The 12,394-nt window shown below is 38.0% G+C and overlaps 1 protein-coding gene across 1 annotated transcript; it reads right to left on the minus strand.

The window, feature by feature from the left end:
• Positions 1-1,525: 1,525 nt before the first annotated feature.
• On the minus strand, positions 1,526-8,537 carry bhmt (betaine-homocysteine methyltransferase). The gene is made up of 8 exons (XM_007548770.2): positions 8,423-8,537; positions 8,125-8,257; positions 7,905-8,017; positions 6,904-7,095; positions 5,039-5,186; positions 2,913-3,095; positions 2,082-2,310; positions 1,526-1,979 (listed from the first exon to the last, which is right to left on the minus strand). The coding sequence occupies exons 1-8, from the start codon at positions 8,435-8,437 to the stop codon at positions 1,799-1,801; spliced, it is 1,194 nt and encodes a 397-aa protein (XP_007548832.1). The 5' UTR covers positions 8,438-8,537; the 3' UTR covers positions 1,526-1,798.
• Positions 8,538-12,394: the final 3,857 nt, after the last annotated feature.

Raw genomic sequence — 12,394 nt, forward strand, 5'->3', positions numbered from 1 at the left:
TTATTTTATCTGACAGTGCAAGTGGAAAAACTCAAGTTGTTTCAATGAGGTAAAATGTGTTTGGATACCAAGTGAGGGAAAAATAGCATGTTTTCCAGCAAGAAAACCCTTTTAATAGAAAAACACTCCATGTCATGTTACTAAACTCTACACGAATAAACAGGAAATCAAAAACTCCCTCAGGACAGCCAAGTTTTAAAACATGCCCACATAGAGAGAGAGCATCTTAGCTTCACTGATTGTTCTCTTTTTGGAAAAAGGGATTTTACCCGTCAAGTTCTCTTTAACCCTTGTGCGTGCGAGGACTGAGGTAAATGTAGAGGACTGTGGAAAATGATACAAATTTTACTTGTGTGGGGTCGGTTGGACCCCATTTCTGGACACAAGGGTTAACTCTGGTGTGGGACCTAATGTAGAGTTTTAACCTCAACACAAAGACACTTAAACACGTCTTAATTTACGAAAAAGATCAAACTTTTTCACCACTTCTTCTTAAACTGTACAGGTGGAAAATAGAGTCCAGAATAGTGAGAGATACCGTTTATGTTTTGGTCTTTAAAGAAACTTTTCTACAAAGATATCACTATGTTGTCTATTTCACTGAAATCTCCCAAGTTTCTTGGGCCAATAAAATCATTTCTAAAAAGCAACAACAATTTTATTTTGAAACTTTAATTGAAATACTTTTTTGTCACCCATTTGCTTTGAACTTCACAATTTTGGGCCTTCATTGTAAAAAACCTGGACACAACTGATATAATTTATTGGGATTTTATATGATTGATTCACACAAAGTAGGCCATTGTTGTAAACTGTACAGAAAAATGGCTTTCAATTTTTTTATACAAGTAAAAAGATCTTGAAAAAAAGTGTGTCTTTTGAATTTGGCGTAATTTAGACTACCTTTAAATAAAATCCATTCCAAACAAGCTGTTCCTAATTGGTAAATAGAGTCCACATGTGTGTAATTTATCTCAGCTGCTCTTTGAAGGTTACACAAATTTTCTACAGAGTTTTAGAGAAGAGGCCATAAAGTTGTAGATCTACAAATAATAAGAAATCCGGGGGAAGGGTGGTTGGATATAAATGCATACCACAGTTTTGATATTTTTATTAAGAAAAAAATAACTTGAAAGTCATGAGTGACTTTTATTCCACTTCAGAATTATGTGCTACTTTGCGTCGGTCTGTAACATTCAGTTCCAATAAAACACATCTAAGTTTGTGGTTTCAAAAAGGCCAAATGTTAAAAAGCTTTGGGAACATGGAGATGTTTACAAAACATTCCTGGTGGAAGAAAAAGTTTAAACTGGGTTGTTGCTATTGTGTTGAAAGTTGACTTGTTTTCACTTTCAGTAACCCATAATGAAACAATCTTTTGTACATTAATTATAAATAGGAGTCTTAAAGGGATTTTTAGGTATTTGGAAAACCTCTATCACTTGCTTACCCTCCATGAAAGGATTAGGGGGGAAAAAAAGCATTTCCTCTGCTTTTCTTACAAACACCAACCCACACATGCAGATTTGTTTCACGTGTTTTATTCGTTCATTTACTGTTTCACACAACAGCAGACATTTTTGAAGTGTTATGGCACGAGTTTGAAGCTTGCAGTACAGTAACTTGACGTGGTTTAGGATCTGACTCAGACATCTACTGCTTGTTGAGTCCTAAAAGATACTCTGAGACAGGCTTAGATTAGACAGTTTGGGTTTGTGAAGTTTGAGGGAATGTCACTCATTTTTTTCTGCTTTTATTCAGAGGAGGATTTATTTTGGGGTGTCAGATGGGGCGGCACTCAGGCATTTTGTGTGGCCTTGTCAAAGAGGACTTTCAGCTGGTCCTTGGAGGTGGCCTCTTTCTGTTGCATCAGGTCCGCGTGTCCCTTGGTGACACCCCAGTTGTCGGGTTTGGACATCGAAGGACAAAATGGCCGCCCGGAGGCGGGCTGTAGTTTCTCCCAGTATTCCCGACGGGCCCTACGCACAGGACCAGATTCCATTAGTTTACACGTTGATCCTTTTACTGTTATTCCCAAAAGGGAAAGGATTTAAAACGTAATACTTTAGAGAATTATCTACCTGGCTCTGACCCAGGGCTTGGTATGCAGCTCCAAGCCGGTGCCCCATTTGCCGTGCTTCTCGGAGCCGGCAGGAAGGAAACCCCGCTCCGCTTCCAGCTCTTCAGAAACAGCACGAATGTGGTAGGGCTCGAACCCGCAGCACCCGCCGATATAACGAATGCCGGCGTTGTATGCTTCCCGGGCGTATTTCTGCATGTCCCATCTGGTCAGGATTCTGGGCTCCAGGGCTGTTGGGGAAAACGTACGTAAATTATTCTGTAGTCGCAGGTTATTGTCAAAAACAAAAACAAAGGTTGACTACCTTAGTCAAATATGCAAAAATCACCTGCAACAAACCTTTAAAATGTTTCAGAAATGCAGATAGGAATTCTAAATATAATGAAAATAAACAATAAAGAAATATTCTTAATAAATTCTTAATTTTGTAAGAATTTTTCTTTTCCAACATTGGGACTGATACAGATATTAATACCGGATCCCTATCAAGCAGAGTGGCGAAACCTGAAACTCCTGCTGTGCAAGTTACTCAGCAGGTTGCTGCTAGGTAACCACAAGTTATTCTACAAGATGTTGCTAGGTAACCAATTAGTGAGTGAGTTAGTTGATGCCACCACCTTTGTGAGTTTGGCTAAATCCTTTCCTCTGCCTACATCCCCCAGAATGCTGTGCGGCTCTGGCTTGGAGTTCAGTGACATTTAATATTCTATCAGACGTGTTATCTGCTGATATTGATTACATGTTTATCGCGATATATATCGGTACTGATTTACCGTCCAGCCCTAACCGTCAGTGTCTGGGGTGAGAAATAAAGCAAAGTTGAAGGGCTCACCGAATGGGAACTCGGGAAGATCGATGAATCCCTGTCGGTTGCAGTCGGGGGTGTGAAAGCCCAGCGGCTGGGACATGTAGTGGGCCTTCAGCCCGGCCTTCTCCACTCCCTCCTTCATCAGCTTCACGGTCTTCACGCAGGTTTCTGGGTCAAAGTGGCAGTTGATGCCAACAATGTTTGCCCCTGCAAAACAAATTAATAATTCTGTTATACTATTACACTGGCAAAACAGTGTTTTTGTTTGTTTGTTTTTTCCAGCAATGGTTAATGTTGGTGCAGAAGTATTCTGATTCCAAGACGTAAGCATTGTTGTTTTCTGCCGTAATGTGTTGAAATCACCAGCAGAGGGCAGCACAAGCCTACCATGCTGAACGTTAAACTTGAAATGAAACTGTTATTCCTCAAATATGACATTAAGTTAGAAGCTACATTTTTATTTGCACCTGTATTAAAACTAAGGTTTCAGGTTTCGCTCAAAAACTGAAAAAAAAAAAAACAAAAAAAAAAAACAACAATAGGAAACTGAACATTAACCAGACGCAGTAACACATACCAAAAAAAAAAAAAAAACAACAATAGGAAACTGAACATTAACCAGACGCAGTAACACATACCATAGAGTGTTGAATTTCAGTCAACTTTAGTCAGCAATTTACAAAGGAGAATTATGATTTACAAACTTGTGTTGATTTTTAGACAACATGAAAGTTATTTGGAACAGGACTGGATTCAGTCATGCAGGTCTGTGTTTTTTTAAGCAAAAATAGCAAACTAGCAACTTTCTATAAATTTCAAACTTTTAGGGAAGTATATCACAATGAGCAGATTTTACACACTGCCCTATGCTTAGTAATTATATAAAATCTCTGACTTGCAATGTACAATCTCTCTTATTTATATTTTTAATTTTGTATAAAAATAAATGCTTCAGTCTGGTTGTCACGTTACTGCCATGACGTGACAACCAGTATTATACTCTACTCAAAGCCCATGTAACGGATTACAGCGCACTCTCATGCACTAGACATTAGTAAGAACATCTAAACATCAGATAAAATGACAGACTGTGTTATTTATTAGCACAGAATTGTGTAACATCCATCTGACAGGTGGATTTAGAAAAAAAATCTGTCATACACACATACTGGGCTCTGCCAAGACTGAAATCATACTGTTCATGTTGAAATTGTCATAGCTGTGAGAAATGATCTGCTTACACCTGTCTGAACAGGTTTCTTAAGGAGCATGCCAAAAAAAACAAACAAAAAAAACAAAAAAACAAAAGAAGACACAAGTCATGTGAAACTCCTCACACATTTGCTTAAACTTCATCTGCTCTCAGGATGTTAAAAGATTTTCTAAGAGTTTGCTAAAGTGTTTGTTATAAGTTTGATATAAATTGCCTGAATGAGTGTGACATAAACTGTTTAGGAGTTTGACATAAATTGTGTAAAATAAAAGGTGAGTCAATGGTCTAGTGGAGGGAAAAAACAGATATCTCTTGTACATCGCTGATTTGTGATTTTTTCTTATCCTTATTTATTTGTTATTTACAAATGATTTATTCCAGGAGTTTGTGACTCTGCACAAACTCCTGTGCCGTTAGCGCACTATATGCTCCTCTGATCTGTGGACTGATTTTTATTGTTATTGTCTTTTCACAATAACCAGTCTTAGACTAGTGTAGCATTAGCACATGTCTGGGTTAGCTAGTCATCTTTGCTGTTCGGCAATACTACACACTACATTCCTGCACAAGTGTAATTGTACGACACTGTAAGCAAAGTGCCACTTATGACTGAAATACAAATCTAAATGCATCTGCAGCGACCACTGGAGAAAAACACTGGCAGCTTTAGATCCTTAACACCCTCATTTGTGGGCCTCATACTGCATTCCATGGTCTCGAATCCAAACTTTGACTTTCCACAGCAGAGCTTTGTGACATGAAGACCAAAAGCAACACTGGTGGCATTTAGCCGCAGTGCTTACATAATCCGGTCAGGTTAGGAATACGTATATTTTGAAGTTGTCCATGTGGGGGGTTCAAAATCCACAACCAGGACATAGAATGGTTTTTACCCGTCAGGCTATGCGACACGACGGGTTAAGAAAAACCTCATTACCTGCTTTCACCAGCTTGACGGCGCATTCCTGAGGGCTGACTCCATTCAGGTCTCCCTCGGGTCCAATGCACAGAGTCGCAGCCACGGGTTTTCCAGAGGTCTTCAGAACCTGGACGGCCCACTCAGCCTCCTCCACGTGCTCAAAGTACTGAGCGGGGCAGAATGGACGAGGAAAATCTGAGTTACATTCTGTGACGATTCTTAGGAATAGGAATCAAAGCACTTGAGTGCGGCAACTGGTAGGTATATCTGGTGATGTTTGCACCTTTGGATTTTCAGAATACAACTCACAGGCAATCGGTAAAGTTTCAAAATTATAGGCACCCCTGGTGCAGCAGCACCCCCAGAAAATGTTCAGAGGGTTGGGAAAAAAATAAAATAAAAAATTAAGTAAAAACTTTAAGGGGGGCCACAACTAAACTAAAAAAAAAAGTAATAATAATAATAATAATAATATATTTATATTGATATATATTTAATTTTAGTTTTGATTTTATGAATTAATTAATTTATTGGGTTCTACAACGGCTACAAGATGACTTTGTAAGACTTGATAGGCCAACATTTTTCAAGAAGAGGCCATGGTCCCCCCTTGCTCACCTTTTGGGGACGCCACTGCCCCGTTGAAAATGTGAACAAAACCTGTTATGGAAATGCCAATCTACATCATATTTGTATTTAAAATATCCTGGTATGTGAAAAGAGCTTACGATGTTACACACTAACAAGTTCTCCAAGGGCCTTTTGCATAAAACACAGGCCCGCACTATCACACATCTTTTACTATACTTCACAGTATAAGTAGGGGCTTTTCCACATTTTAAGGTTTTGCTTAAGTGTTTGTTGATGAAAAGCTCAATCGTAACCTCGTCTGACCAAAGGGCACAATTACAGTTGAGGATCATCTAATTAACAAGAATTATTAGAAGTAACTAAAATCTTGACACGGGATGTCGTCAAAGACAACACGGAACTGAATAAACACTCAAATTATAGATTGAGATTATTCTACTGGAAAATAACTGACTCATTGTAAGGCTTTCTACCCACATTTACTAGACGTCTCATTAAGTATAGAGGGAACTGCACCTAAACTAAATTGATTATGAAAATGATTGCTTTTGTTGCCCTCTTGTGGACATAAACAGTCAACCCACCCTCAATCACAGCAAGTGTTTAACCTCCATATGTTGTTGAAGAATTTTTGGTTTGGGAGGTTTTTGTGTGTTGTAGGCAGGGAACACTGTGAACAGGAAGAATTAAAAGAGAATTAAGGGACCAACATTAAGGCATAAAAGCAGAAAACTGTATATTTAAGGTTACCTGCATGTTTGTTTCTATTTTGTTTTTTGCTAAAGAAGGAAAATCCACACAGATATTCTCATTGGGATTTTAAAGTGAGACCTCCTTTCGGTGAGGTGCATTAACACGTATAAACGGTAGCAGTTTTTAATATGGAGTATCTGGGCAGTTGCCCAGGGCGACATTAGAAACATGGTTGGCTGGGGTGCCCAAGAGCTACAAAATAAAATATATCTTTTCTGTTTTTTGTGCCCTGAAAAGGTTTACTGCTACTTGTATGCATGTGTACCAGAGTAAATTTACCCTTCCTTGTGATCTGGGCAGTTGCCCAGGGAGGCATTAGAAAGGGGAGGGCCACCCAAGAACTACAAAATATATTTTTTCTGTCTGTGCTACCCTGAAAAGGTTTGCTATGTATAGTGGAATAAGTTTTACTTGCTTGCCACATATTAGGAAACTAGATAACCTGCTTTCTGCTGAGGAAAAAGAAAAAAAAAAGAAAAAAGTTTGCATTTTAATTGGTTGGGGGGCGGCACCAGCTACATCTTGTGTTCGTCACATACCTCTGCGATCAGGAAGTCAACGTTTTTCCTGACAAAGACGTCGATCTGCTTCTTGAAGATGGCCTTGACGTCTTCCTCGCTCTTACAGCTGAGGTATGAGGGCGTCTGTGAGACTCCACCCGCCACCAGAGCATCGCCCTCGTCGGCCACCCCCCTGGCCAGGTCACAAGCCGCCTCGTTGATTTGCTCCCCCTGAAAGTTCACAAGGAGAAAAAGAAATGCCTCACTTTTACATTTAGCGCGAGAGCAACCCTCATGGTTCAAAGAGGAGCGTCGAAGCCCAATGAACTTTTTTGCACTTTATTATGTTACATTTATAGCTATAAATGTATTTTCTTGTGATTTCATGTGATATATATACAGAAGAGGGTCACTGACAAAAAGAATTTAGACTTTAATCGTTTGAAAACGAAAGTCAGAATTCTGAGACTAAAGTTGTATTTCTGAGAAAAATAGGTAAAAAAATTATGACATTTTTTTTCTCAGAATTCTGGCTTTAATATTCTGATTCTTGAAGTCAGAATTCTGAGATTAAAATCTGATTTGTTTTATTAATCAGTAACCCTAAACCTTTTTCCATAGATATACAAACAAAAAGTGGAAAACACATTGTGCGGCCACCAATAACGTAACAACGTAATTTAACAAATTCCCAAATAACATTGCATTTTTGAGCCCATGTTTCTGATAACATAAGTTACAATGTTATTCACAAATCATTGGAAAAAATAATTGAAAACATAATAACTGCAGCCAATGATGTAGTAATAAACAAATGGACAGTATAAAAAGCTACGCGGGCCAGATTTGGTCTTGAATTTGACACATGTCAAAGAATAGTCATATTTGAATGGCCTAGTCAAAGTCCAGATCTAAAGCCAGCTTAAGATCTGTGACAAAAGTAAACATAATTTGTAATTAATATTATTTAATTAAGCTAGTTTGCAGGCGGGGGAAGAAAAAAGATCAGTAAATATGGAAGTTCAGGAAGTGTAGCTTACAGTGAAGCGCTGAGTGTTCCCTCTGTTCTCCAGTTTATCGTCGCTCGCATAGAAGGTGAAGGTCTGCATGACGTTAGAGCCAGCTCTCAGGAACTCCCTGTGCAGCTGCCGCACTGGAACAACACGCCGCTCTTAGCGAATCGCCTCCACCGGGAGTCAGGAGAGCAGAAGACAAGGACAGAAAAAAATAAAAAATAAAATACGGAGCCATGCAGTTTACCTGCTTCGGGGTATTCGGCCGCGGCCTCAGGAGTCCATGGCCCCGCTTTCACGTAGCCTCTCTTCTCCAGGGCGATGACGAACCCTCCATCTCCGATGACCACCTCTCCTGCATCCAGGCGCTCCAGAATGCCCTGCGCGCGCCACAAGAAAGTTGCAGGAAAAATGTAAAACACAACGCTGTTTGAGGTCATTAAAAAATAAAATAAAATAAAATAAATAAATGCAAGAGAAAGAGTGACAACATTTTAAACTGAATTGTGCAAATTACTCTTCGGATCTTCGCCGTGCGCCCTTACTTTCTTTGGTGCCATGGTCTCTGCGGACGCCTCTTCTCAGCTGCACCGTTCCTCCGAGTCTGGGAAAAGGGATCCGTGAAGGCATCCATGCTGCATTTATAGTTCAAGGCGGGAGCTCAACCCCTGATGTCACAGCAAGAACCGCCTGCAACCCCTCTCCACACGCGGATCGTCTTTCCAACTCCCTCCCTTGCTATTAGCTGCAAGTTTGCACAAGGCATTTATTTTGGATGCTGTTGGACGGCAGACAAAACGTGTTATGTTGGCAAATAAAAAAAATAAAAAAAGGGGCTGAGAAGAGGAGTGGTTTCAATGTTTTTCTTTTCTGCGCTAACTGCTCTGACATGCCAGGAAAGCGCCGTGAAGAAGATAGAAGCCCAGTCTTGTACGCAACATGCTCTCACTTTACCTCACGCTTCCACTGCATGGCTTTTGTCTTGTACTCACTGACATATATGTGGTTCCGTTCGAAAAGTTACACAATAAACAGCAATATTTTTTGGTTTATTTAGCCTGTCAAAATAAAAATAAAGAAAAAAGAAAAAAGTATTAATTTTCAGTCTTTTTTGCCATGTTAATTAATTCCAAATTAATTTATAAGCAAACTAAACAGTTAGCTTTCAAATTAAATATTATGTTAGGAAGCTAAATATTTGGTTCCCAACTAAATATTTAACGTTGACCTAAACAACTGTCAAAAAACTAAATTCAAAAGCCAAAAACGTAGCTTTAATTTAAATTAGATAGATTGCTAATTAAATATTTAGTTCCAAAGTAATTTTATTTTCCTTACTAGACATTTAAACTAAATTTAAACTAAACATTAAATTTTCATATTAATCACTTAGTTTCCAAGCTAAATATTTAGCTGGCTAACTAAATACCAAGCAAGCTAAACATTTAGCTAAATACTTAGCTTCCCCGGCTAAATATTGGGGTTGCTAGCTAAATAGCAACCTAAATACTCAGCACACGTGCTAAATATTTATCTCGTAGCTAAATTTAGGTTCAAGCTACATGTCTACCTTATATGCTAATTAGCTTGGCGGCAATGGCTTCTGTGGTCGGTTAAGTAACGTGTTTTTAAAATTATTATTATTATTATTATTATTATTATTATTATTATTATATCACCAACTGTTTTACAACAACGTGTTAGCTGAAAATAGGACGTGGCGTTTTAATGGCTCTACCTGTAGACGCCGACTCGTGGATGTACAGCAATAGCTTCTGCATCAACATCCGCCAGTGCAGTCAAGACAGGACACTTCCTGTTCATGTTTGATTCACTCTGTAGTGGCTTTACAGAGAGAATACAGTCATGAGGAAATGTGTGGAAAATCTGGTGTATTGATTGATTGAGTTTTAATTATATATTGCTGGGAGAGTGGATGTGACTTGATTAAATAATTTATGAAGATGTAGCTAAGAAGGCTAACCATGTTCTGTAGGTGAAAAACTATATTGATAATGAGTTTGATTTTACAGAGAAGTATATCTTATCTAATCTTCAAGACTTTTTAGTGATTTACTAATTCATAATTCAGACTACCTTTCAGGACAATGTTGGAAGAAAACCTATTTAAAGATGCAAATGACTCAAAACTGGGGGAGAAAGACAACGACCCTGAACATACAGGCAGAAATTCAATGGGTTGGCTTCAGTCAAAGCATTTCCATGTCTTAGAATGACCTAGTCAAAGTTCGGAATTGAAATGTGAGGGTCACAGAAATGTTCTGTCTGACTGAACTTGAGCTATTCTTCAAAGATGAGCAAAAGCAATTATAGTGTCTAAGATGCGCAAAGCTAGTAGAAACAAAATCCGAAAGACGTTTGTAGGTACAACTCTACTGAAAGACGATGCTATAAAATACTGGCTTAAAGACGGTGGATACAAATGCATTGCCGCACTTTTCGGATTTTAATTTGTAAAAACACTTTTAAAGCTTCACTTTCTCCATCCCATAAAATCAGTGTGAATCAGTAGTTACCATATGAAGGTATATTACCAGGCAAAATGTGTTGTTTCACTGACATACTGAGTGCGCTTAATACAAAATGTCTTAATTCCTGGCATTGTGTTGTGGTTTTGCACAGCAACAACAACAACAACAAAACAGTAGAGGCCATGGTTTGCAAGAAACAAGTTTTTCAGTCCAGATTACCATGGCGACGACCTGCTGTGATGAAGCAGCCTGGACCAGGTCCTGCTAACAAGAAACTGAGGAGAAACCAAAACACAAAGTTTGTCCTGTGGCGCAGTCACCTAGAAGGGAATAAGTTTTATTTTAACCATAACCTGTCTGACTAGGCAGTCTTTAATTTTTTAGAATTTTACCAAAATACCTAAAATTGGTAAATATTGTCTTTGTGCTATGAATTTTGAAAATTTGCTTTTTCTAAATAAACTAAGACTAATGCCAAACAGACAAAACTAAAAATATAAGTTTCTGCTTTAAACCACTAAAGCGTTTTTTTTTCCTTACATTTTGTAAAGCTAACATTTTTTTATTGCCAAAAATCCATTGATCCTTAGCTGCAGGTAACAAAAAAAAAGACAGGATGGAGGTAACATTCTGTTTTACAGGGATGGCCCAAAGTTATCTGAGGCCTTGAGCTTAATTTTGTTTGGGGACCCTTTTCCTGTTAAGACCATAATCACCACCAATAGAGTTTTAATAGAGTTTTTTGGGAGATTCTAAATCTTTAGAATCTTATTCTAAGGGCAATCCTTATCTGACAAAAAAAAAAGTTATTCTTGGCACTTTTACAAAGCAAACTTCCCAGTTTATTTAAATCTTACATTTTAAGCAATTTAAAACATTTTAATTAATATAATCTAAAACAGTCAAATAATCTTTAATACTACACTTATTCCAATTTTTAAAAAAGAGAAAAATACAATATATTTGGTCTGTGTTGCAATGCAAGCACTTACGTATGACAACATATTAGAGCCAATATAGATAACAATAAAGCAAGAGTAAATTTCCACCAAAATCTCAAATGTTGAAATTAATCTCAGAAATTTTCTAGAAACAAAAAAACCCAAAGGCATTTCTGAGTTTGAAAAAATTTAAATTCGCTAGAAAAAAAAAAACATGTAAATTTCTGAGTTGCAAGTTGAGTTGCAAGTCAAAAATATTCAAAATTTGAAACTCAGAAATCTTTCAAAAGTTGAACATTTTAAGGACTCGTCAACCAGAGACGGCCCAGTTTTAATTTAAATCATGTCAGATTTCATCCTCATCTCAGCTGGAAAAGTAACTTTTTCATGCAAACTTTTTTTTGTTAAACTAATAATCTGTAAATGTTTGCTCCTTTCTCCCACAAAGTCTTCCTCATCTCTGAGTGTTATCACTGAATACACACTGCCAAGCAGCTAGGAGACGGATTTCCATCAAGCCTTTCAGCTCCAGTTATCAGGAAACATCATCCAGCTGAAACCTGCTGCAGCCGTTCCAGCGGGTTAAAGGCTGAGCTGCTCACAGAGGCTCAAGAACCCGTCAGGGATCAATGTTTCTGGACGGAAAGTTCAGGCTGAAGTTGACAGATAATTTCAGGTCAGCTTATTGATTCCAGTCAGATACTACATGCCACTGTTCAGACTTTTGACCTGTTCTGATATTACTTTGCTTCTTTTGGGCTATCATTGATGTTCCTAAATGGATGGTAGCACAGGATTTCCTACTGAATGACAGTGAATTCTAAGTTACTAATAAATTACGTTTTTGCTTCATTAAATGAATGTCACCTATACCACTGTGCAACATGTGTTAGTGTTTGAGGGCATATACTCCTGAGAATTTAATAGTTAGCAACTTGTACTGGTAACAGCAGTTAGCCTTATCGCTTACCCATACAATTAGTAATGAATGTTTTTATGACTTAGTGCATTTTGGTCGTAGTTGAAGGTTTAGTTTCAGGTTCTGGAAGACATTATAAGTATCCAAAAATAAATAAACAAAATA

This window comes from Poecilia formosa, unplaced genomic scaffold (assembly GCF_000485575.1).
Source record: "Poecilia formosa unplaced genomic scaffold, Poecilia_formosa-5.1.2 Scaffold28, whole genome shotgun sequence".
Taxonomy (NCBI): domain Eukaryota; kingdom Metazoa; phylum Chordata; class Actinopteri; order Cyprinodontiformes; family Poeciliidae; genus Poecilia; species Poecilia formosa.